The sequence below is a fragment of the Narcine bancroftii genome, chromosome 7 (genome assembly GCF_036971445.1).
Source record: "Narcine bancroftii isolate sNarBan1 chromosome 7, sNarBan1.hap1, whole genome shotgun sequence".
NCBI classification, from domain to species: Eukaryota; Metazoa; Chordata; class Chondrichthyes; order Torpediniformes; family Narcinidae; genus Narcine; species Narcine bancroftii.
The window spans coordinates 166699802-166723984 of NC_091475.1; the positions used below are offsets into that span (position 1 = coordinate 166699802).

At 40.0% G+C, this 24183-nt stretch overlaps 2 protein-coding genes across 2 annotated transcripts in view; both read left to right on the plus strand.

Annotated features, from left to right (window-relative positions):
• The window catches only part of LOC138739338 (coiled-coil domain-containing protein 138-like), a 274654-nt gene that overhangs the window by 154420 nt on the left and 96051 nt on the right, over positions 1–24183 (plus strand). The window lies entirely within an intron of this gene.
• LOC138739337 (E3 ubiquitin-protein ligase SH3RF3-like) overlaps positions 18046–24183 on the plus strand; it is a 380804-nt gene continuing 374666 nt past the window's right edge. Inside the window, exon 1 of the mRNA XM_069891161.1 lies at positions 18046–19256. Within this exon, the coding sequence (XP_069747262.1) occupies positions 18882–19256 (375 nt within the window). The 5' untranslated portion in view covers positions 18046–18881. The remainder of the gene's footprint in view (positions 19257–24183) is intronic.

The window sequence follows — 24183 nt, forward strand, 5'->3', positions numbered from 1 at the left end:
TTGAGACTCCATACTGAAGAGATTGAGTGGCTTCTGCTTGTTCCTCCATCAGTCACTGCTGAGTCAGCTTATTGAGACTATTGGTACAGAGGTTCTTATCACATCTTTCCTCCACAATTCCCTCGTGCCTTCATCCTTCCCTTGTGCCCACAGGACAGGAGGTGCAACACTTGCACCCTCAACACGGTCCAGGGCCCCAAAAAGGCCCTTCATGTGAAACAACACTTGTACATCCAGAGGACCTATCTACTGCATCCAGTGCACCCTTTGTGGCATTCTATACATCATGGAGACCAGTTGCAGACTGGGAGATCGCTTTGCTCAGCACCTCTGCTCCATTCGCAACCATAGCGACCTCCCAGTGGCCAACCATTTCAATTCTGGGTCACACTCCCACACTCACATGTCTGTCCATGGCCTTGTGTACTATCCCACCCAGACCACCTGCGGATTGGAGGAACAACACCTTAATTTCCATCTGGGCACTGTCCAACCAGATGGAATTAACATTGACTTTACTGTCTTCCACTAAACCTGCTTGCCTTTTCTTTCTCCTCCCTTTATTCCTGTCTTTCCAGTTCCTCTATCATCCCTCCTCCCCCTCATTGCTATTCTCCCCCTCCTTCATATCTCCACCTATCATCTTCAGCCTTTCTCCCACTCTTTTGTTCGGACACTTGGCAGCATTTCCTCATATTATGATGAAGGGCTCAATCGAAACATTGGTTATATACCTTTGCTACATAAAGGACACTGTTTGACCTGCTGAGCTTCTCCAACACTGTTTTTTACTTTCCCACTTCATGTCATTTCTGGCCAGAAACTGGAGATTGAGACATCCAATCTTATTGCATCTCTTGCAATCTGTCTGGAAGACCAGACAATGGTTCGTGCAAACAATAAGACTCCGGAAGAAATCAGTGAGTCAGGCAGCATCCAGGCACAAGTGTCAATCAACATTTCAGATCAGGACCCTTTATCAAGACGATTATGGGAAAGTGGGATAGCAAGCATAAAAGGGGGGAGGTGGGAGTTGGCAAGGGAAGGGGTCTAGAGGTGGATTGAAGTATTTTGCCTTGCATCCAAACGCACCATCTAGTTATCCTAGTCTTCATCTGAGACCTCAGGAGCAGTACAAATAGCTGTTTGCTCTGTCAATTGCACGCACATTCTTTGCCTCTTGCTTTACAGCAGCCCCCTAGTACCAGATCTCTCCTTTCTTTGCAATGTATTCCCCTAATCTCGTGCCTTTTGTGTTTGGAGTGTTTCTGTTTGCACTGCTTTCAGAGGCATTAGCACAATGAGGCAGCTCATTCATGTTGTCCAAACTAACATTCTGAGCTAATTCCATTTGCCTGCATTTACCCACTATTCTTCATAACTCCTTCAACCCATATATTGTCTAAATGTCTTGTGAAAGTCATGATTGTACTGGAATTGCAGCAGGACTGATTTAAAAAAAATATGATCACTATTCACAAATCACATAGCACTGTGCAGTACTCCTGTTATAGATCAAATGAATTTCCATTTGTTCTGTTTGTCTTCTATTGTAATCTGCAGCTTTCATTAAAGTCAAGGGAACTGTAAGTGCTGCATATACTTTTGTTACTTGGCCCATTGAAACACCACCCCATCCTCAGTACTAGAAAACTAAAAAGATTTCTTGCTCCTGATAGAAACAAATGTATTCTTCATTTTCTGCCAAGTATAAAGGGGTTGGGTGATAGCACCCTCAGTTGATCAGAGAGATGCTTTTACTGTGGAGAGTTCTTCACCTCTGGATATGACCAATCTCTCCTGATGCATTTCCAAAAGGCACCCATGAATCTGTGATGTGGAATATTGGATGGAGAGATTTTGGCCTCTCCAACAGGAATAACTGGAGTATTGCCAGAATTTAATTTATTGCCACAAAATCTATTGGAACCTAGGATTTTCATTTTTCCAGTAATATGCAAATGTGTTGCAGCTCCACCTCTGATTCAATGGTCCAGTCATTTTGCAGAAAGTCTAACTCAAATCGCATTCTACCATTTTCAGAACGACTTGTTTAATTCACCTGACTTTTTTTATGATACACCCAGTAGACATCCATTCTGGCCATTGAAATCTGTGCTGCCCAAGTACACCTAATTAACCTATCAACTCTGTGCATTTTGGAGTGTGGAACACAACTGGAAGTCCCAGGAAAAACCACACAGGTCACAGAGAGAACAAACAAACTCCTTACAGACAATATTGGATTTGAACCTTGGTCACTGGTGTTGTAATAACGTTGCGCTAATTGCTACAATAACTGTGCTGCCCTGATATGAACAAGCAGATTAAACACATTTAACGACCGGTAAAAATATTAGAACAAAAATGCTACTGCCCAAAAATATGCATCGAACATAAAATAGAAATTGTGTTATAATGCAAAAATAGTTTTACCACTAGGTAGTGGCCTTATTATTTAGTGGTATCTTAGAATGATTACTTTTAAGATTTCTTTGAATAATGGATATTTTTGTAATTTAGTAATGTTTCTCTTTACCAAAGATGAAGCTGATCTATGTCTCCTGTTATCAATATTTAAAAATTGCTAAGGAAATGTTAACCATTTCTACATTTCTTTTACCTTATTGTATACAGGCAGGTGGAAAGTTGTGCCATGCACAAAGTGTGCATCATTTTTCACTCATGATTTTTTTTGCATATTTCACTCTATAATTTTTATTCTCCTGCGGGTATGTCTGCTTGTCTGCCCTTAGTAAATGTTTTCTCTTGTTTTTGGAAATTTACGATCAGGTGTAAGACTTTTCTGCTAATATTAGTTCATGCCAGTATCACTCTTCTCATGCTTCTCACCACTACATTTCTGGCCAGGATTCTCTTTACGATAATATCTCTTGTCCAATCTGTAAGAACTTTAAGCATTACCATTGGTAACTTCATTTTCAACCATTTGACTAGATTTCATTCTTCGATTATTCCAAATATGCTCTTTTCCATTTATAGTTTTCTTTATTTATTTTCCTTATTTCTATAATTATTTCAATATCATACAATAAGAACATAAGAAATAGTATTAGAAGAAGACCATCCGGTCCATCGAACCTGCTCTGCCATTTAATGAGATCATGGCTGATCTAATGATAGGCTTATCTCCACCAACCTGCATTTTCCCCTACTTGTAAAAATCTATCTAACTTCGTCTTAAAGATATTTACTGAGGTATCCTCCACTGTTTTAATGGGCACTGAATTTCATCAATTCACTGGCCTCTGGGAAAACCAGTTCCTCCTCATCTCTGTCCCAAATCTGCTACCCTGGATCTTGAAGCTATGTCTCTGAGTTCAAGTCTCCTCCACTAATGGGAACAACTTACTTACCTCTGTCTTTATGCCTTTCATAATTGCATCCATTTCTATAATATCCCCTCTCATTCTCTTAATTCAAGCAAGTATTAGAAGCTTTTATAGCTTAAGAAAGCAAATTAAAAACTAACAGCCAAATATCAGGAACGTTCCCGTTAAGCCGATCAAGTAGACAAGATTGCCTTCTCTCCCTGGCTCTATTTGTTATGGTGATAGAACAACTAGCAGAAATAATCAAAAGCGATCCTGAAATTAAAGGCTTCGAGGTCAGTCAAGGTCAACACAAAATAAGTTTGTTTGCCGATGTACATATCTGACCTCTTCCAGTGATCGCTGGAAAAATTGCAGGAAACTTTAACAAAGTATGGAAGAATATCAGGGTATACAATAAATATGGATAAAAGTGAAATTCTACCTTTAACAAGTCAGGATTATGAATGATATAGAGCAAGCAGTATACTCAAATGGAAAAATGAATGGATCAAATATCTGGGAATTTTGCTTGATAACAATTTGAATAATTTGTACAAGTTGAACTACTTTCCCTTGCTGGTGAATATAGAACAAGACCTACAAAAATGGAAGGACGTGCCCTAACGTTAATAGGGAGAGTTAACTGTATCAAAATGAAGATGATGCCAAAAATTCAATATTTGTTCCAGTCGATACCAATACATTTACCAAAAAAGTTTTTTAAGACTATAAATAATTTAGTAAGACAATTCCTATGGAATAATAAAGTACCAAGAATAGCATTTAAAAAATTGAATTTGGATCATAAACTAGGGGGACTGCAACTTCCTGATTTAAAAAAAATTTATTACTTGGCTGCACAGTTAAGATTTTTGGAACCTTTCTTCGATACAAACCCACCAAAATGGGTGCATACAGGATTACATGGAATGGATGAAATGGTGATTAAAGATTTTATTTATAAATGGAATTTAAAATTAATTAGGTAAAAGATTGGCAGGATATTAACGATAATATAGGAAGGAAAACTGGAATTTCATTAAGATCGCCATTATGTAATATCCCGATGCTACCTATGATAATGGGAAATAGGATTCTAAATATATGGCTACAAAAGGAGATCGGTCATATTGCAGACAGCTACAAAGACGGTTTCTTAATGTAATTTGAACAAATGAAGCAAACCTATGGAATTCCAAATGGTTCTTTCCTTTGTTATCTGCAATTAAGGGCTTTTCTAAGAGAAATTTGGGGTAATGTGATTCCTCCAGGAGTAAGTCAAATTGAACACACATTATGGATGGGTAATATACTCAAATTTATTACCCAAATATATTATGCCCTACAAATGGAAGGGAAAAAGCCTGGGTTACGTAAATCAAGAGAAAGATGGGAAGCAGATCTGGCAAGAAATATAGCAGAACAATCTTGGTCTGAATGATGCAAAGATGGGGTAACCTTGACTATTAATGCGTGGTATGGCTTGGTGCAATATAACTTATTGCATCGTACTTGACCCCACAAAGACAACACAAATCAAAACCAAAAAATATCAGATAGATGCTTTCGATGTGAATTAGAGGAAGGAACACTTCTCCACACTGTATGGTCATGTACAAAAGTTCATTCTTTCTGGCAAGAAATATCAGAAGTCTTAACAATGATTACCAGAGTTAACTTTCCAGGTAACCCTGAACTATATAACCATATACAATTACAGCATGGAAACAGGCATCTCGTCCCTTCTAGTCCACACCAAACCAAGAACACTCTTCTAGTCCCACCTACCTGGAAAATTTTATAGATATTAGCAATAACCTCACAGAGTTTCAAATATCTTTCATTAAGATTGCATTGGTGGTAGCCAAGGAATGTGCAGCAGTTTCATGAAAGTCAGATACACTGATTGCCCTAGCACAATGGATATCAGAAATGGACAGTTGTATATCTATGGAAAAGATCGCATATAACATAAGAAACAAATATGATATATTACTCAAGATTTGGCAACCATACTTGAATTATGTTGCTTCACAAGTACAATAATGCTGCTGTAAATTCATGCTCTTCTCTCGATTTTATATCTTTTTTAATAGAATGTAGATTGTAAGCTTTGACGGTAGACTGAAAGACACAATATTCATCTTTTTTTGTTAAAGGGAAGGAATAGTGGGGGGGGGGAGATAGAATGTTTATTGTTTGAAAATTTTGTTTTATTTGATGTTTGGTTAATATTTTAAATAGCAATTGTTATATTAATATACAGATATTTATGAAAAAAATTGTATTTTTTAAGAAAAACTCATACTTTACATGTAAGCTGTAAGCAGCTATTTTATTTATGTGAAAGATGTATATTTGATATATGTTTGAAAACCAAAAATAAAATATTTTATAAAGAAGCAAATTAAAATGCCAAAAAAATTATTAGCATTGGAATAAATAACTCTTGATGGGAATGGACACTATTGGATGGGATTGAAGCTTTGTGCTTATTGAGTATAGAATGGTCCAGAGTGGCTCAGAATCACAAGGCTACTTCATTACCTGCCAGTCTAAAGGAGTGAACTTGGGCATTCCCATTGCTGTCAATGCCAATTTCTGTGTAGGCTCAAAATGATGCAAGGTCTGAGCTAACTGATGATGAAGTTTGTATGGTCCAAGAGAGTGACACTTTGGTTTACAGCTTCATAATTACAAGATCCTGGTCATATGTCGCAAGGATTTCCTGATTTTTTTGTCTGATAATAAAATGCAAATACTTTGCACTTGATTGCTGACAGGTTGGAAAAAGATACAGAATGTTCAAAGTAAACTTGTTGCTACAGCATTGAATTGCTGTTAAAATATTAAAACACAAAGGAAGGTGTTTTTGCCATTGGCATGTAGCACCGAAATGAAAAGATGCTGATTATCCCCTTTAATGCTAAATCTCTTGAAAGCTGCATAAATGTTAATTGCTAGAATTTTTTTTCAGGTTGGTTTTCCTGGTTCATTTTAATTTAAAAGCAGCCTTCCAGCATGACATATATTGCTCATTGGAAACTTCACTAATGGGATTGCATCAAAATCTCTCAATGCAGGTATGGTGTGACAGTAGCAAGCTGTTATTGGAGATGAAGCAGAGTGGAAACAGCATCATATCCCTCAGTAAACCCTCCTCCTCACTTCTTCCCAGCCCTTTCCAACCCTCTTCCATATCCTTTGTCTTATTTGATGCAATATAAATTTGAAAATGAATGAAGACAGGAATAGAAAGGACAATAGTTTTTCTTCCCCATGACAAAGATCTTCAAGTAGAACAATTGGTACAGGGGGCAAAACTGGCAGATTGGATGAGTGGCAAAAACAACCCCCCTCCCCCCCCTAAAAACATAACTGATTCACCAATCTTCTTATCTGTGTAATCTCCTTTACATTAAACCAGAGGTTACCATACTCTCTGAATTCTAACATCCTGCACAACATCAGTTACAATTGGCCTACTATTGCTTTTAGCAGTCCTGATTCGAAAGATCCAGAATTCAGTCTCTCAGCATCTCTGCCTATTTATTTATTTTTCTGTTTTTAGATCTTTGACCAAATCAGGTCATCTGGCCAGCTCTCTATCTCTGTATCTGGTAATTCTATGGAAATTCTTAAGATGATATTCTGGGTTAAAGATGCTAACTAATGATTGTTTTGCAAATACATAATAATATTGGGAAAATTCATATAAACAGTCACTAGGATGAACAACTGTCTGAACAAAAGAGTGGGCGAAAGGCTGAAGATGATAGGTGGAGATATGAAGGAGGGGGACAATAGCAATGAGGGGGAGGAGGGATGATAGAGGAACTGGAAAGACAGGAATAAAGGGAGGAGAAAGATTTAGTGGAAGGCAGTAAAGTAAATATAAACAGTCACTAGGATGAGCTTACTATAATCATTTGCCAAAATAAGATTTGTAAGTAATACTTTTGCAATCTTGTTCCTAAATGACTAAAATTTCTTGCAATGGTTAAGGAAATAATCAAATAATCAGTGTTCTCATAAAGGTCAATCAAATTTGTGAGACAGGACCTCCCCTGCAAAAAGCTGACTATTCATAATGTCCATGCTTTTCCAGGTGTAAGAAAACCTTGTTCCTAAGAATATTCTCTAATAATTTTCCTACCATTGATGTAAAACTTACTGGCCTATAATTTTCAAGATTATCCATATCGTCCTTTGTAAACAAAGAAACAACTTTGCCTCTTAATAGCTGCCCTTCATCTACTACATGTCAGCCTTCAACACCATTATTTCATCAATGCTGGTCAACAATCTCCAAACCCTGGGTCTCTGCACCCCCCTCTGCAACTGGATCCTTGACTTCCTCATCGGAAGACCACAGTCATTATGAATCAGAATCAACATCTCCTCCTCACTGATGAATACAGGCGCACCTCAAGGATGCATATTTGAGGTGCCCACTGCTCGACTCACTATACACCCATGACTGTGTGGCTAAACATAATTCCCATGCTGTCTACAAATTTGTTGATGACACCATAGTTGTCAGCAGAATCAGAAATGGCAATGGGGAAGTGTACAGGAGGGAGATAGATCAGCTTGTTGAGTGGTGTCACAACAACAGCCTTGTACTCAATGTTAACAAAACCAAGGAGATGATTGTGGACCAGGAGGAAGTCAGGAGTACATGAACCAGTGCTCATTGAGGGATCAGCAATGGAGAGGATCAAAAACGTGTCCAATTCCTGGATGTCAATGTCATGATGGGTATGTCCTGGAGCCTCCATGTCGATGCAATCACGAAGATGGCTTGCCAGCAGCTATGTTTCATGAAGAGTTTGAGGAGATTTGGTATGTCACCGAAGACTCTCAAAAACTGCTACAGGTGTACCTGTATTGTGGAGAGCATTCCAGATGGTGGCATCACAGTCTGGTACAGAGGTGCCAATGCTCAGGACAGGAAAAAACTCTGGAGGGTTGTTAACTCGGCCTGCAACATCACGGTCACCAGTCTTCACTCATTCTTCAGAGGACATCTACATGAGGCAGTCTTAAGAAAACAGCATCTATCCTCAAGGGCTCCCGCAACCCAGGCCACGCGCTCTTCACTCTGCAGGAAAAAGGTACAGGAGCTGAAGACAAGCACTCAGTAGCACAAGGACAGCTACTTTCCCTCTTCCATTAGATTCCTGAATGAACAATGAACCATAGAAACTGCCTGACTTTGACTTTTTCTTGCACTCTTTTTATTTATTTTGTAAAGTGGTTTATATAAATGTTGCTACTGTGATGCTGCTCCAAAACAGAGGATTTTGTGACATGTTCATGACAATAAATTCTGAATCTGATTCTATTCTCGAGTCTTCTGGGACCTTGTCAATGGCTTAAAAAAAAAAGGATATTAAGATCTCTATCAAAACTCCAGCTATATCCTTCCTTGCCTCTCTCAGGCAGTGGTAAATCCCATCAGGCCTTGGGGACTTATCAACTTTAATGTTTTCTTTCAAGAGGCTCAACACCTCCTCCTTCCTAATATTAGTGTGCCCAAAGTTATCAACATACCTGTTCTCATTATTTCTTGCCCTCCCTCCTTGGTGATACTGATGCAAAGTACTCATTAATAACTTCACTCACTTCCTCTGGCATGAGGCATAAACTCCTTCCCTTGTCTTTAAGTGAATCTGCCCTTCTTATCTTGATTGCCAAAGATGGTCACTTTTTTTTCTTTTACTTTCTTCTTTAAGTTCTTTCTTGATTTCTTTTTATGCCTCAAATGCCTTGTCCAATTTCAGCTTCCTAAACCTTACATATACTGCCTTTTTTTAACTAAATTTATATAATCTCTTATCATCCAAGTGTCATCCTGTAACATGCTATCCTTAACTTTCATCCTTACATCTCTCACGTCAGATTGGATTTACACAGGGCCTGTCATATACTGTTGTCATTATATTTAGCACTTTCTTTTGTGGACCAGTTTTATCCTTAACTATAACTCTTAAAACTTACAGAATTATGATCACTGTTTCAAAAAAACATTTATCTGTGACCCCGACCCTGACTTGAGTCTCCTACCTCTGCTGCTCACCAAGTCTTCAACCTTCCCTGCTGTACAACAGAGCCGTTCGTGGTTACTTTATTTTTTAAAATTGATTCAGAACTCATGAGAGCAGCTGTCTTGTTTTCCCCAAAACAGTTGAAGTCATTATGATGGCAGCTGGTCCGCCAGTGCATACTGGGTTCAGGAATTTTTCCCCTCCCCCTTCCAAAATGGCAAACATTGTCTTTACACCAGAAAACAAATTGTGCAAAGCAACTTCTGCCTCAGTATGCCAATATAATTTTCTTTGAAGTTCCAGTGTGACATTTTAGCTTATGGTGTAAAATGACCCGGACACCCTTGCAATAGCAATGGGACTAGTTCAAACACAAGCACTGTGAGCACATTCAATATGTTTTTGTTTTTTATGAATATCATATCTTTCAGGCTCTTTGGCTTAAGTCCTCCTGTTATAACTGCTTTTATCCCTGTTTATTATGCGTGATAAAACATAATTTAGTCCTGCATTTGCTTCCCCAGGATAACTTTATGGAAGCACCCTTGTGCCATTTTCCTTAAGAATTCTTTATTTTCTTTTCTTTATATGTAATAGTTTTCCTTCTGGGAGATTCTAAAAGAGGCTTCGATACCATGACTTTATAATTGTTATAGATCAACATTGACAAGGATAGTTGATGATGACTCTTTCTCTGGGAGATGCATTTTTTATTTAACCTGTCAACAGGCAAAAGGTTAATCCTCGAAGAAATGCAGCATCCTCAATGACTACCAGGAATCACAGGTCCATGACCACTCAAAGTGGAGACACACCAAGTGCTGGAAAAACTCAGCAGGTCAAACAGTGTCCTTTATGTAGCAAAGGCAGAGATACATAACTAATGTTTGGGCTTGATCCCTTCATCAAAGTCTCATACTTTGATGAAGGGCTCAAGCCCGAAATGTTAGTTATGGTTTCAACCACGGTGCCCACAAAATTTTGTGTTTTACTTCTTTTACTATTCAAAGTGAAGAAGGTGATTTGGCATGGAATTTGAGACCATGCATCAGATACACATAGGAACCCTACACAAGTGGTTGATGGAATACAGCATCTCACCAACTACTCACTGCTTGCATCATTGGTACTTTTTGCCTGTCTATGGAAGAGTCTGTGGTTCCCATATTGGACTCCATTGCCATCTCAGAACCCACAAAACCAAAGTGGAAACAAATCATCCTCAGTGACAACTCAGAGAAACATATTTTCCCTTCAATTAAATCACAAGATGGGAATAACCCCATGGTTCAGAATTTCCAAATGAAAAATCACATACATATACACTAGGGAAGCTAGGTATGTACATGAAATGAAAGGAATAGAATGTGTTGATAGAGTAAAACAAAATAAAGAGAGAAAATGGTGCAGAAACAAAGTCCTAAATGGTCACAAATATGTTAAACTGTAAGATAAAGAAAAACAAAAAAATATTAAGCTTGTGATATTGTTAATAAGTTAATGTTTAATGAATGGTGGACAATTGAGGAGTGCAGAGCAACAAAGGGATTTAGGAGTTATGGTAAATAGTACCATCAAAGATGATACTCAGGTAGATAGAGTGGTGAAGAAGGCATTTGGAATGTTGGCCTTCATAAATCGGAATATTGAATTCAAGAGTTGGGATGTTATGATGAAATTGTACAAAGCATTGGTGAGGCCAAGTTTGGAATACTGAGTGCAGTTTTGGTCACCGAATTATAGGGAGGATATAAACAAAATAGAGAGAGTGCAGAGAAGGTTCACGAGAATGTTGACAGGATGTCAGGGTTTGAGTTACAGAGAAAGGTTGAGCAGCCTGGGGCTTTTTTTCTCTGGAGTGTAGAAGATTGAGGGGGGATTTGATGAAGGTGTTCAAGATTTTAAAAGGGACAGAGAAAGTCAACGTGGATAGGCTTTTTCAATTAAGAGTGGGGGAGATTCAAACTAGAGGGCATGGTTTAAGATTGAAGGGGGAAAATTATAAGGGGAACATGAGGGGAAATTTCTTCACGCAAAGGATGGTTGGGATGTGGAATAAGCTTCCGGCAGAGGTGGTTGAAGCAAGGACGTTATTTACATTTAAGGAAAGACTGGATAATTACATGGAGGGGAGAGGATTGGAAGGGTATGGACCAGGTGCTGATCAGTGGGACTAGGAGGGTGGGGATTTGTTCCGGCATGGACTAGTAGGGCCAAACTGGCCTGTTCTGTGCTGTATATGGTTATATGGAAACATTTATGATTTACAAAAAGGGCTTTTATAATGAAGTTCTGTGGAATAGAGCACCCAGAAGCTAAAAAACAAACAGTTATGGATGAGATAAGGGAGGGAACTGAACACATGATTGAAACAATAGGTCTTTGAACACAGAAAAAGGAGCAAGGGGAAATTAGGAAAGGCATTTGAAGAATCATCAAACAATGGCAGAGCATAAGAATCCAGAGCTCAAGGATCAAAGGCACCTACTGCATGAGACCAGAAAACACACTGCCATTTGTGCTGGTGATGGGACTGGGTTCTAATTTCAAAAAGAGAAAAAGAAGCGATAAATTTGAGGATGTCATGAAAGAGAATGACTCCAGGACAGACATGTTCAAATTCTAGAGGCATTTGTGGAATGTGTTGCAGAAACCAGAGGGAAAAGAAAACCATGGAATGGAGTATCAGCAGTGAAACGTCAAAGTAATGGTGATCTTGGTGTTGGGAAGGTTACAATGGTTGAAACTGCTTAAATATAACAATATTTAGGATTTAGATTTCAACTATTCTATGGTGTAAATTCAGAAAACAATTCAATAGCAAATCTTCAATGTAAGACTGAATATTGAATTGACTTTAAAACGATTATAATTTTAAAATGTATCTGCTCCTATATATCCACATATTAGAAAGCCACACAAAGTAAGACTTCAGTCAGTTCAGAATTTTAATTTAAAAGAAGGAATGTAGGATGTTAGCAAGAATTAGTCAGAGAACAGAGATCATTAAACATTTACAGGCTATCTATCCATCATTAATAAAGTGACAGATTCAAAATATATTGTCATTGATGTCATAAGCATATAAATAATTAGAAATATATGGATGACTGACTGTCATATATCACTAATGCCCAACAATTATGCAGCCTTAAATTTAGTACCAACGAGTACCTACAGTTGCATATTATTTCCAGCTTTGCAAAACATTTTGCTTTAAAGAATTAGGATTATGCTTTTTGAATCAAAAGGTTTCAGAAGGTTGAAGGGTTATATATTGTCATATACTTGTGGTGCGCTGCAGTGTGAACAAAACAAGCACAAACAACGAAAACTATATCTCAGGTTTTAATTAGCTTAAAACTTGCATACAAGGTTCAGTATCCCTTCTAGCTCCGTGTGCTCTGCTCCTGCCAAAGGGCCGATGTGAGCCTTTATATGAGGCCAGTGATTGGCAGGGAGTAGGTGGAGCCACTTTCCCAGGTTACCTCCCTGCAGGTACAATGGGTTGCCTCTTGCCACTATTTTGTCCAAACACCTCTGAAGGAGTGGATGACTGGTACAGAACAGGCCACATTGCATTACTTAAAAGAAGACATGCCAGAACAGGCTCTAAGTCATGGCGAGCAGGGTCGGAAACTCACTTCAAAGAATTTCCTGCCCGAGATGTCTTGGTGAAAGACAAATATTTTCTTGGCTTACTGGGGACATAACAGAAGTTAACATTCATTTTTTGATGAAAGACTGTTATTCTATGTCAAGAAATTAAATAAGATTGCTCCATATTGATTGGAATTTAAGAAGATATTTAATTTTGAAGTGAATGGCAATATAAGTGCTGAAAGGCCACTTCCTCCAGATGAAGAGCCTAGGATTTAAGGAAGATAATCTCAGGATAATGTTACTCATTTGGGACTAAAATGAGGAGAAATTTCTTTAATCAGAGGTTTGTGGAATGTTTGGAACCCTCTATCCCAGTGAACTGCAAATACCAGTCAATTAATGAGTTCCAGGCTGAGGTCTGTTTCACTTAATTCCTTTGGTGTCTTAAACACTGAAGGGATTAAGGGAAGCAGACATTGGGTTGGAAAGTGGATGAGGTACAGGATAAGCCATGACATTGCACAGAGCAAGCTTGAGGAGACATGCAGACTGTTCCTGTTTCTTATTCTTAGGTTCTTACTTTGACATTTTCTCAATTTGCACAGCTAAATCAATCTCCAATACCTCATCCTCTCACTTCCTTCTGAATTGTTAATCAGACCATCTGTGCTATTTAAATATGTAAATTATAAGACTTTGACTAGCCTACCAGCATCTTTGCATTATTCAGGGATGATGAGTATAAGTTCCAGAATCCATAATGGAATATCCCAATTTCTGCTGCCAGTATCGATTCTCTCCGTGGCATTCTTCCTGTTCTTGGATTCTTCTGGGATAGAAAAAATAAGAAACACAGCACGTTTCCCATTCTCCATATTTTCCCTCCTGCTGCACCCATTAACCAGGTAGGACAAAAAGAGTAAACTCTCTCAGATATTTTAGCACAAGGTAAAGGCTTTCCAACATTTCTTTCCACATCAAATATTGGTTAAGTTTAAATTTGTTTTGCTTCTCTCCTACTTTTCTTCTTGTGGGAATTTGTGTCTTTGTTTGCAGTAAAGACATAATTCATATTATTGTTAATAACAGAATACAAATTTAATGTTAGCATGCTGGCAAAAACATAGGCAGAAACATACACGTGGGCATTGTAGCTTGTACGATATTCCAAACAATACTACAGGATTTTAGTTCACAAGGTGATAATCTTAAAATGATGCATACAGTTTTAGGGTGAATAAAGGTCTACTTTCTGAAATATCTTTTATATTAATAATACCATAAAACAGCACAGAGGCTATGAACCAAATACTGGTAAATCAGATTAGTATGGATAAGTAATGGATGGTACTTGACAGCCAGCAAAAATATGATGAACCAAAAGGCTTGATGACTATGTTGATGAGCATTATAATAACTTAGGCTTTGAGAAGCAACGAAATCTAGTCTGTATTGGATAATTATCTGGAGGTTCTGACTGATGTACAGATGGACCATTGTAACCAATTACCATTATCTTCATTCTCTTTCCTTGTATAATTTTAGTAAGCTATATATTAACTGGACCTAAGAATTTTCTGGTTGATAATTTATTGATCCATATTTCCAACTTTTGCATGCTGATTCTTGTCTGAGAATGCTCCCAGGTTTGATGTCTAAATCCTCGTGTTATGGTCTTATATTAGCAGAAGGTGCAACTTTGTTGAACAACGTTGAAATAACCTGCGCCAAGATTTCAACTGGATTCAGAGACAAGTAGATAAAGCAGTTCTTGTTTCAATGCACATGGATTGGTAATTCATTGGGTGTGATGGTGCAATGGCTGCATCACAGCTCCAAAGATTCAGGTCTAATCCTTGGGGGCTGTCGGTGTGCACTTTGCAAATTCCCTCCTCGACCACATATGTTTTCCTGAGGTTCCTGGGTTTCCACCCATGCGCCAAAGAAAGGGTGGTTGGTAGATTAATTAGCAGCTGTAAATTGCAACTGGTGCAGGTGAGAGTTAGTAGGGTGAGTGAGCAAAGTGATGGGGAGGGAAGAGGAAACATTAGCGTAGGTGCTTGCTGGTCAACATAGATGTACCGGCATATTTCCGTGCCAGTACACCCATTTTTTCCTTCTGCTACATCCATTAGCTACAGGGAGAAGTAGATTCTTGAATAAATACTCTTGCATATTTTTGCAGATGCATAGTGAGGAGCATTCTGACTGGTTGCAATACTGTCAATGCACAGGACAGGAAAAGGCTATAGAGAATTGTGAACTCGGTCAGCACCATCATGGCTATTAATCTTCACTCCTTTAAAGACATTTATAAGAGGTGGTGTCTCATGAAAGCAGCCTCTATCATCAAAAACCCTCACCTCCCGGGCTTTACCATCTTCACACTGCTACCATCAGGAAGGAGGTACAGGAGTCTGAAGAGAAACACTCAATGTTACAGAAACAGCTTCTTCCCCTCCGCCATCAGATTTATGAATAGTCAATGAACCACAGACACTTCCTCACTTTTTTTCTCTTCTTTTGCACTAATTTATTTATTTTTTAAATAGTGTATTGACAGAAATATCATCTATAGGAATTTTTTCACCTGTAATGCACAATACTGCTGCCACAAAACAACACATTTCATGAGACATGCTCATGACAATAAACCTGATTCTGATTCTGAACATTGGACACCAAATTGCTACCTGAGAGATATTAAATTATCAAATACCAGATGGAGCAGCCACCACTAAAAATTGTTCAGCCAGCAACTTATCATTACAGGTTAATATTGCACGCAGCCATCCAGAATTCCCAAAGAAGCCCTTCAGTTTCTTTTCAAAACAACCACTGAAGCTCAGCTAACTCAGTGTTATTTGTGCTCAAAATTCTGACAATTACTGTTCTATTTTTGCTGGTGTTCAATGTTTGTAATAGGTGAAATTATCCCCGACCTTGTACACTGTGCACACTCAATGTTTTTCTCACTACTGCATGTGACTTTTGCAACTCCGTGGTTCCAGTGAAGCTTAAGGCTTATTTGCCTGAAACGCAATGCGTCTTTAAAACAACGCTGTCTGTTGGCGGAGCTCTGTGGGTTGAGCAACATCAGTGGGTGAAAAAGAATGATCAATGATTTGGGCAGAACCACTTCATCAGAATGGAGGAAAGTTAGTGCAGAAGCAGTGAGTAATGGCACAGAGAAATCACAGAGTCAGTTTTTAAAAGCTTCCTCTTTGAACGGGACAGTTCATGAGCTGCTTTCCAACAACACCAAATGGTCATACCTCCCACTGTGTCCATTTTCTTCAGATGATTGCTCAGAGGTACTGTAATTAGTTGAAGATGCTTTTTGCTGTTAAATGTGGCCAGTTTTTCAATCAATAACCAGACAAATCAGGGTTTATGGATGGTAAAACTTAAGCAGGCATTCTCTGTGACTCTCTGAATAGAAGTAGCTTGTTGCCATTGAGACTTAAAGAAATAAGTACTCACACAGTTTCTAAAAGTTGATCTTAATTTAACAGTCAATTAAGTTTCTTACTGAGAGAATGGTGCAATGTTAGAATTGTCATATTTTAGATAAGAAGTAAACCAAAGCCTTGCCTTCTTTTCCAACACTTCAGAAAAATAATTAAGATCTCATCAAATTCCAGAAGAGGGAATTCTTCTCTTCTCCTCATTGCCATTCTTCCAACTGACACACCACAAAAATGGATATTCACCTCCTTCCATCTTATAGAAACAAGCACACATGACAATATTCACAAACCCATATAAATATGACAAGTGAACTGCTATATATAAAGATTACACGCATATATTGCTGTTTCATAAAATGGAGACATAATGCTGGTACCTATTTTCTTGCCTCATACTTGCTACTGTAAATGCTTTAACCAGAGGGAGTACTCTTAAAAGGTTTACTTTAACAAAATATACATTGAGATATTTTGCAGTGCAGTGGTGTAATGGAGTCAATTCACGGATCAGTTTGTACATAAGAAAACTCTCAAGCAATAATTCCTCAATTACAAGAGATTCCAGTTTAATAATTTATGTAAGAATAAATGTTAGCCAGGTATTCAGGGTGCACATCATTGCTTGACCAAATAATGTCAGTGGGATCAGTGAGACCTTAGTGCAACATTTTAAAAGAAAGACGGGACCTTGGATATTGATGCACTCGCTTTGAACCGTGCTGGAACGTCAGTGTGGAGCATCCTTTCTGATGATTCCTACTTTATATACATTGGATTATATTAGATATAGGGTTCAAAAAGGGTTGTTCCATATTAACCAGCTCATGCTGGTGTTTCCACACTAAATTGAGCTTCCAGCTATCTTGTTGCATCCAAATCGATCAGCATCAACTTCTCCCTTTCCCTTGACATATTTCTCCATCCTCCCTTTAAGGCCTTCCACGCTACTGCCCTCTGTGCTAGCATGTTCCCCTTAATTCACTATTCTGAGGGAACCCTTTATCCAAGTTGAGATCAGTGGTCTCTCATTAAACTTTTCCCCACATTCTCCTTTCCTGAGGAGTAAGCCCTTGATCCCATAATCCCCATCAACCTTTTCTGCACTCCCTGTAAGTTTTCTAGCAGGATGGACAGATCTGTCACACAGTGTTGTCTAACCACAATTCCATATGGCGTCCCTCTTCCATTTCTGGAAACAAGAAACCAGATGTCGGGGTACACGATTTGGCCCCTCATCCATATTCACCTGACTAGTCTTTGACCTCAGCTTCATTTTCTGATATCCCAAGATCTCATCCAGGTCCAAAACTCATCCTCTCTCTCTGTTTGAGTATCATCAGCTGAAACCTTGGGACTAACCTGTGATGCAATGTTTATCGAAGAGAGTTTGGTTTCCGCATTTTTGGGGATAAACATGACATTGACATCAAAGCTCTTTGATCCCATTAAATAAGCGGAGTGAACTATAATGCAGGCGGAGAGGCTCCTCCGACGTTTTTGCAGAAACCCGTGGCGAACTGTCCGGCCCAATTGCAGTCGGAAGTGTCTGGGAAGCCACCAGTTTTCCACGAGAGGGCGGCGCGACCAAGCCTTTCCTTCACTCGAACTGTTGCTTGGAACTGGCCGCATTTCCGTCTCTCTGACGCTGTCGGGGGCTGGAGAGAAGAACCCCGCACGAGGGCAATTGACATGTTGTGGGGAAAGCGCCTCACGCCGGCTCCTTGACACGTTTGCCGCCGTCCCCGACTTGCAGCGAGGATCGGAACCAAGTTGTTCCCGCCGAGCCCAGGCGCCAGGAGTTGGTGCGGAGTTTGGAGCGAGCGGGGGATGTTGCAGAACCGACCTGTTTCTAATTAGTATCGACACTGCGGGCTCCAGCCGCCCGAGCCGCGGCCGGAGGAAGGCGCAGAGTTTCTCGCCGGGTAAAGGTCGCTGTCCTGTCGAGAGAAAACTTTGGAGGAAAGCCAGCGTTTCGAATGATATCTTTTCTCTCAAGGCTCTGATTCGTCGTGTGTTCCAGGAATCGAGAAGTTCTTGTTTGGACGCTTGGTGAAGATTTGGTGGCTCGGGTCAAACCCGTCTCCTGGGACCCGAAAGTGGGATTGTTCCGTTTTGTTCATTTAACATCAGTATTGATGTTGATTCGACTTGTCCAACTTGCATCGTCTGCGAGGGCGATTGGGCTTCAACGCTTTGGGACTTTAAAGGTGAATTAACAGACTGATGCGATAATGTGGCGAAGGCTCCCGGAGATGGGCAGTTGCTGCGAGCGACCAGCTCCCAGCGGCTTGTGACACTGCTACCAGGGGCTTCTGACTGTCTCCCCCCCCCCCCCACATAAAAATGCAATGTGTCAAAGGTCATCACCGTCTGGTTTGGTGGGGGATGTAAGGTAAGCCTATTCCCCGGCCCCACGCTCCAAGATGGACGAGTATTCATTGCTCGACCTTCTGGAGTGCTCTGTGTGCTTGGAGCGGTTGGACACCACGGCCAAGGTGCTGCCTTGCCAGCACACCTTCTGCAAGCGTTGCTTGGAGAAGATTGTCAGCTCCAGGAATGAACTGCGCTGCCCCGAGTGCAGGATCCTGGTGGACTGCGGGGTGGACGACCTGCCCGCCAACATCCTACTGGTGAGGTTACTGGATGGGATTAAACAGAGACCGAGAAATGGGAGGTCAGTGCCAACGACAAGCCCAGGGTCACTGGCCTCGGGCATCGCAGCTTGTCCAGTGTCTTCCTCTCTGGGGACGACTCAGAAAGATCACTCCGCCACCGCCCATCGCAGTTCTCCGGGCAAGGTAATGGCTTCATTCCTCTTATTACTTATCGTTCTGTTTTTCGAGAGCAGGTTCGCGGGTGATGTATTAGATGTTTGGGAGCATGACATGCCTCAGTCGGGTCTTGACCCCCCCCCCCCGGGTCTTGACCCCCCCCGGGTCCTGACCCCCCCCCCCCGGGTCCTGACCCCCCCCCCCCGGGTCCTGACCCCCCCCCCCGGGTCCTGACCCCCCCCCCCGGGTCCTGACCCCCCCCCGGGTCCTGACCCCCCCCCCCCTCCTCAAGTCATGGTGTTCCAAACTCGCATTTAATGATAGTTGACCAAGTTATCCTGATATTCCAGCTTCTATCCCCCAGATATTACAGTTTTACCAATATGATGTGCTTCCTTCCAACTTCCATGAACTCGTTTGTCCACGTCTTTATGCGCGCACCTCTTCAAGCGACGAGAGCCCAAATAAATGGTAATGGTGCAGCAACCCACGTGGAATGGACACGATCTCAGACAGTTGCAAAGATGATTCATCAGGGATTATTCAGCATTCTGAATGGGTGTTGCATTTCTGGCTGTTCGGTTCAGGCAGAAAATTGCTATTTGGTACCAATGCAATGGACTGAAGCTTGCAAGGAAATGGAATACTTGAAGCTGGAAAGTAACTAACTCGCTAATGTGCTGTGGAAAGACCTCTTCTCTTTCTCATCGCCTCCCCCGCCAAATATTTCTCTTGGGGAACCAGATGGGGATGAGGAACACGGATGTCAAATTGACAAATGGGTGGGTTAGTTTCTGTTTGCAGGCTGGCAGCCGTTGGTGTATAGTTTCAGAACACTAGAACCATACATGACATGTTACAATCCTGTAACTGCACGACTTCTCTTGATTTGAGCCATGAAAGTCAGGTGAGCTAACAGCAAATGTTTGATTTTTTTTAAAGAAAAAAGCCACAATTGGCAAAGTTGGGGCAAAAATACATTTGTAAGGACCAACAAGTGTCTTTTAAATGGATTTCCATATACTGTAATGTATCGAATGTATGTCTAACAAACAGAACTTCAAACTTAAAATTTGTAATTTTATTTATATATTGTATGCTTTTGATTGGTTATTTTCTGGAGTGAGCTTTAAAAAAAACCCCAGTGATGGGGTTGAAGTTTACTCCTGGGTTACCTAGCACAAGATTTATTGTTTCTGGCAGGCCTGCCATCAACTGCTTCTTGTAATTAATGTTTGGGGGTGCCTCACTCATGGATCCATTTCATCATCCACTCATTTAAATCAGATGGAGGGCATGTTATCTTTTCTAAGATTCCAAATGCTCACCTTGTATTTGATACTGTTAACCTGAAACCTGGTTTTATTTCACATTTATTCAAACTGAGGATTGATGCAGTTCATATTGTTGAATCTTTTTAGAGCTCCTCATTTCTCTTGTTAACTTCCATCATTTTTTACTACTTTCTTTGAACTGCAGTGCATAGATGCTTTAATTTTTCAATACTCGCTGATCAAATGTGCTAATATAATTTTGATTTTTTTTTAAACAATGTGACTCTCTTTGAAATGATCTTGTGCTGGAGAAATGGCAAACAGTATCAACTGATATTAGAGTCTGTACGACACTCAATTCACCTTTCTGAGCATGCGAACTATCTTGTGAAGAAAGTGCAAAGAATCTTGTCCTGCAAAAAACATATCTGTTAAATACATTGAAATGCAAAGCTAACACAAGTACTGTACTTCCATATGTCTGGTTCACTTGTGGGTAAAACACTATGTTAAATGCAGGGGTTAAATTTATTCTGTCAGATGGCAGGAGTTCTCAAGCATTTTTTATCCCTTTTGAGGATTGGAAGTGAATGTCAGCAAGCTACTTGATTGAAGAGTAGGTTGTGGCCATATCCCCAATCTGCTCATAAGTAGATGACATGCACTTTTAGTATCAGTCTTAAGGCCCTGGTGCTTAGTGCAGCCTGTCAACTCTGCTCTGACTGAAATCAATTAAGATGCAGGCAGGTGATCAAATAATAAATCCCACTTTGCATTCTTTCACCATTGTTTGTGGAATAATCAGATGAATTATTGAGTAAAAGTTTATGGCCTTGAGTTAAGCAGGAAAACCTGGAACAGACTGTTCAATGTCTTGCCTAATTCCTGATGAGAATGAAATTGATTGGGTATTCTCCCACCTGCTTCATTGTTCACTTAAATTTTTGGCAATCATTTTCCACACTGAGTTGTAAATTAGTCACATTGCAACATTTGTAAGTAGATTTTTAATTATTTCAACTGTTCATAAATACTTTGGTATGGTATTTGCTTACATATATAGTAGCCTCCACTGAACTCAAAGACAATTTGTGCATCCTTAGACTTGTGATTGACCACTGTATATAAATCTGCTTCTGACCTTTCTTTGCAGCAGGATTGATGACAGGTGTTTAGAATTTATTTGATTGATCTTTTCAATGATGCTGTTTTGATTGAGATTCACTAAATTCATTCAGTTGGCATAATCACATTTTGATGTAATTAATTCAAACTGAATAGATTGTCTTCATAAATTGGAATTAATTGTGATAATGCCAGGAAATAGACTCTGGATTGTATGTGGTTTGGAATTGATAGGATGTCATTCTGAACTGTATTTGGGACAAGACTTTTTGTTAGCCTTTGTTACTTCGAGATTTCCCTATTCCAACAGTTTTCAGGCCAGCGTCCCATGTAAACTTGGAGGTGTCTGAGACTCTGCTACCTGAGCCTTGACTAGCATCATTTCATTCACCCATCAACGATAAGCTTGCTGATTTCCTTTGGATCGTGACTAAGCCTTAACTCAGTTGTAAATCTCTCGCCCTTGTTTTCAAAAGACTTTTAGCCTCTCCCTCACCGTAATCTTTAAGACATCTGAAGTGTTTCAGTTCTACTTGACCATGAATTGTCAATCATACCAAAGGCATTCAAGAAAATCAGAAAAAGATTTGGGTTTTTCCCAATGCAATGTAGAACAGAAATTGGTGGTTTCAGCTTGGTGATTCTCATGTGTGGAAGTTCTCACATCTGTCAGCATTTTGACCAGATGCTGTGATATTTGAAACTGGTTCCTAAAGGGACATCCTACTACAAAGCAACACCTTTCCAGCCACCTGAGCATGTTTGTTCCTGAATGAATGGATGTTACAGTAAAGGAGGTAGACTTGAGTACATTAAAAACACCTGGATAGACTGGTGAAGAGTAATACATGCAGGGTGCATATTATTTGTGCAGCATTCTATAGCTAAGTTCTAGTAGGAGGTTACCTGGCAGGTGCCAATAGCTCCTTTTATATTTGCATCCATTCAGTGTCCCAGTTAGGGATGGCATTTTTGCTGTTCACACTTGGCCACTCTTAAACTGGGACACTGCATGCTTTCGCACTTACAAGGAGCCATCCCTGGGGATAGGACTGTTCTACCTTCAGTTGGAAGTGTCCGAATGCATTTCTCAGTTTCACACTTGGCTGATTGCAACACCGGCATCTGGAGATACAGGGGTTTTTCAGTAGGGGAGGCAGTCTATCTGTGGTATGAGATGATGTCATTTCACATCTGCTTTCAGATGATTTTGCTTTCACACTTGACCCTTTTTCAGCCAATTGGACCTCATACAAGTATGAAGTGGGCTTATAGCCCCTTTTCCACTGGCACCTTGTTCCAGGAATTAATGGTGAATGAACCAGTTAAGGGTCCAGTAGAAAAGTAAAACAATCAGCACAACGGCAGCGAATCACACTGGGGATTGACAGCCTCGACCCATACTCATATCCCTGGTGTCAGCTGACTCTGGCATGCTGATAAACCAAGTAGAAAAAGGACAACTTCCATCCATTCCATTCCATTTGAAGGTTGACTCTCTGATCCCCAGGGTGAATGTGTTCTGTGGAAATGCAGACAGTGTCTCAGTGAAAGGTGGCCCAGTGGAAACAGCTTCCTATCCCGGGACTCTGTAAGGCCAATTAACTGGGATGCCAGTTGAAAAAAAAGGTCTTCCAAGGACCAGTGTTCAGTCTATAAATACTTACATTTTGGGAAAACTCCAATACAGGCAAATGTCTATGCCTGTTCTTGAAGACTGAAGAAAACATAGATAAAGCCACCTCTTTCTGAGAATGGATCCTGGGTGACCTAAGTAAAGTAGTGGTGAACAGCAGGCCTGGAACCATTCTGAGGCTAAGAAAGTATGTGCGAAGAAGTAAAACACAAAAGTCTGCTGACACCGTGAATGAAGTAAAAACACAATGCTGGAGGAACTCAGCAGTTGAAACAGTGTCCTTTATGAAGCAAAGATGAAGATGCATAACCAACATTTTGGGCTTGATTCCTTCATCAATGTAGGAGCAAAATGTCGGCAGATGGCTGAACAAATTATATAGCAAAGATAACATTGGGTATGTATATTTACCTTTTCCATGTACTGTACAGTAAAATACACTGTGTAACCTGCTGAGTTTCTCCAGCATTGTTTTTAACTAATTATGTGTGGAATTGCATTTGAGTTTGCACAAGGCCACAGGTTCTGGTGAAGGCTAAGAATGCTGTTTAAGTATTGGCCCATTAATTGTCATGGTTTTGGGGAGATTTAGCTTTGTTTAATCCTGGAACACTGTATTTCAAGATTCAAGATCTAATTTATTGTCGTAGTAATAAAAAAGTCACATTACGTGACATTCCCTTTTGCCTGCTGCAAGGCAGACAGACTTGCCACTGGTAGAAATTGACTAAGTGCCTCTCACAGTCAGACTTGCAGTCAGAGAAAGAGAAGCAAAAGAGAGATCCCCGCCCCAAAGTCACTGAGTGACCGTAGATTTTGTAAAGAAAAATGAGGCGGTTTTTAAACCAGTGAGGTGAGGATCTTGCTGCAGGTGAATTTTGGGTGCAAGTTTAGTATAATTAAGGGGAACTTATGCCAA